Raw genomic sequence first — 1,872 nt, 5'->3', positions numbered from 1 at the left:
GCGCGCGCGCGCGCGCGCGAGAGGCGCAGCTTTAAACGTCCTTGTCAACGTCCGGACACGGAGGTGAGGACAAGTCCTGTTCACGGCAGAGCGAACGATCTTCGTCTCGACGATGCCGAGACATCGGGCATTCGTCGGGCACTCGGTCGAGATCGGAACGCCGGTGTCGCGGTGCCCGTTGAAATCACGGTCGGATCTTCTTTCAATGAGGAGCCGCGAGAGATGCTGAAGAAATTCGCGCTTGTTTCGTATTACGTTGTCGACGACATTAATAACGAGATCGGAAAGAACGGGAAAACGGGGGAGAGACTTTCCTGATGAAAGCCCGCTTTCGAAAGCGGATTACGCGAGATTACGAGATACCGACATGCGGCGAACGATCATACCTACGATCGACCCACGCATCCACGATCTACAATCGCGATTATTCGGACAATAATTTTGACAGTAAAGTGCGCGTCTTCCAGAAATCGCGCACCAAGAAATCATAATATTGTACGTGTACACACCTTCGAGTGGAGATCGATCGATGTATCAAGGATACTATGACAATGAAAATAATCCGCGAATGTGAATGGTGTCGTCTTGCGTTATTAAATCTTTCGTTACGTTGGAAATGTCGAGGGATCGTGCACTACAAGGCACATCAAGTTGAATCAATTCAAGTAAATTTCGCAACATGGATTACGGATATAATCCACGTGGATAATTCATACCTTTTCGTCACGTAATTGATACGATAATAATTGACATCGCTAATTTGACGATGCAATCGCAACACGAGCAACGACGCGAAATCGCCGCCGATTGCTGCTATCAGCAATGGCCAGCGCATTATCACCATCATCATCATCAGCAGCAGCAGCAGCGCAAGCAGTTCGAGCAGCAACCCGCGGACGGCGGCGCGCAGCCGCCGCCACCGCCGCCGGCGCACAACACTGCCTACAAGTTCTGGCACTGCGAGAGGTGCCGGAGCTACATGTGCAAGCCGACGCAGCACTGCGCCTACTGCCGCAAGTGCTTCCACTTCATGGACCACCACTGCTTCTTCCTGGGTGCCTGCGTGCTCCGCCAGAACATGGGCAACTTCATACTCTTCTGCTTCTACACCTCGCTGACGTGCCTGTACTCCCTGTGCGTCCTGGGCCCGTACATGTACGAGAATATCAATCACATAGTGAGGAGCGACGCGGATTACTTCAATATATTCCTGAACTTCTGCTTCCCCATCGCCCTGGCGAGGCTGTTGCACTCCAGGGACAGCTCGAGTATACTTCTGGTCACGGTGTTCGACACGCTCATGTCGATCCTCTGCATCTGCCTGGTGCTCGGTATCTGGAAGCTGCACAGTTGCCTGACCGGCAAGCAACGTTACGTCAACATGACGGGCAGGCAGAATCTGCGGGAGATCTTTGGCAGCTACGGTCTGTCGAATATCATCTTTCCGTACAACGGTCTCATAGGCACGCGAGATATCAACGGTAAATACGAATTGAAGGAAGTGTGAGGCTAAATCGAGTTGTTAAGCGATTAACGAACTTCGATTAGATTTAACATATACATTTCTTTTATTATGTACTTATGTAGCAATAAATACAGTCATATGTACAACATACGCATTCATACATAGATAGAGAACACAGATATCAGCGCATTTTACAATTACCAAATATTCTAGGATATTAATAGTCTATAGGTAGATAGGTATCATTTTCTAACGGGTTACAACCTTTTTCCGAATGTTTGTGACCTTTGCAATTACAACTAGTAGCTCTTTTTGAATATCGCTTTTCATACGTGATTAGTAGAAGTATCGTATAATAGGTTCACGGAAGTATAATTGTTATAATGAGATCATTTTCCAGAGACCGT

At 48.2% G+C, this 1,872-nt stretch overlaps 1 protein-coding gene across 1 annotated transcript; it reads left to right on the top strand.

The window, feature by feature from the left end:
- Positions 1-766: 766 nt before the first annotated feature.
- Positions 767-1,615, top strand: LOC105461000 (palmitoyltransferase ZDHHC22-like). The gene has a single exon (XM_011707500.1). The coding sequence runs from the start codon at positions 767-769 to the stop codon at positions 1,505-1,507; it is 741 nt and encodes a 246-aa protein (XP_011705802.1). The 3' UTR covers positions 1,508-1,615.
- The last annotated feature ends 257 nt before the right edge of the window (positions 1,616-1,872 follow it).

This window comes from Wasmannia auropunctata, unplaced genomic scaffold, assembly GCF_000956235.1.
Source record: "Wasmannia auropunctata unplaced genomic scaffold, wasmannia.A_1.0 LD311432.1, whole genome shotgun sequence".
NCBI classification, from domain to species: Eukaryota; Metazoa; Arthropoda; class Insecta; order Hymenoptera; family Formicidae; genus Wasmannia; species Wasmannia auropunctata.
The sequence above is the reverse complement of the archived record's forward strand: the minus strand, read 5'-3'. Positions and strand labels throughout refer to the sequence as shown.

Bases quoted from the DNA above. Each gene is read 5' to 3' on its own strand.
- LOC105461000 (XM_011707500.1), top strand. From the start codon at position 767: ATGCAATCGCAACACGAGCAACGACGCGAAATCGCCGCCGATTGCTGC.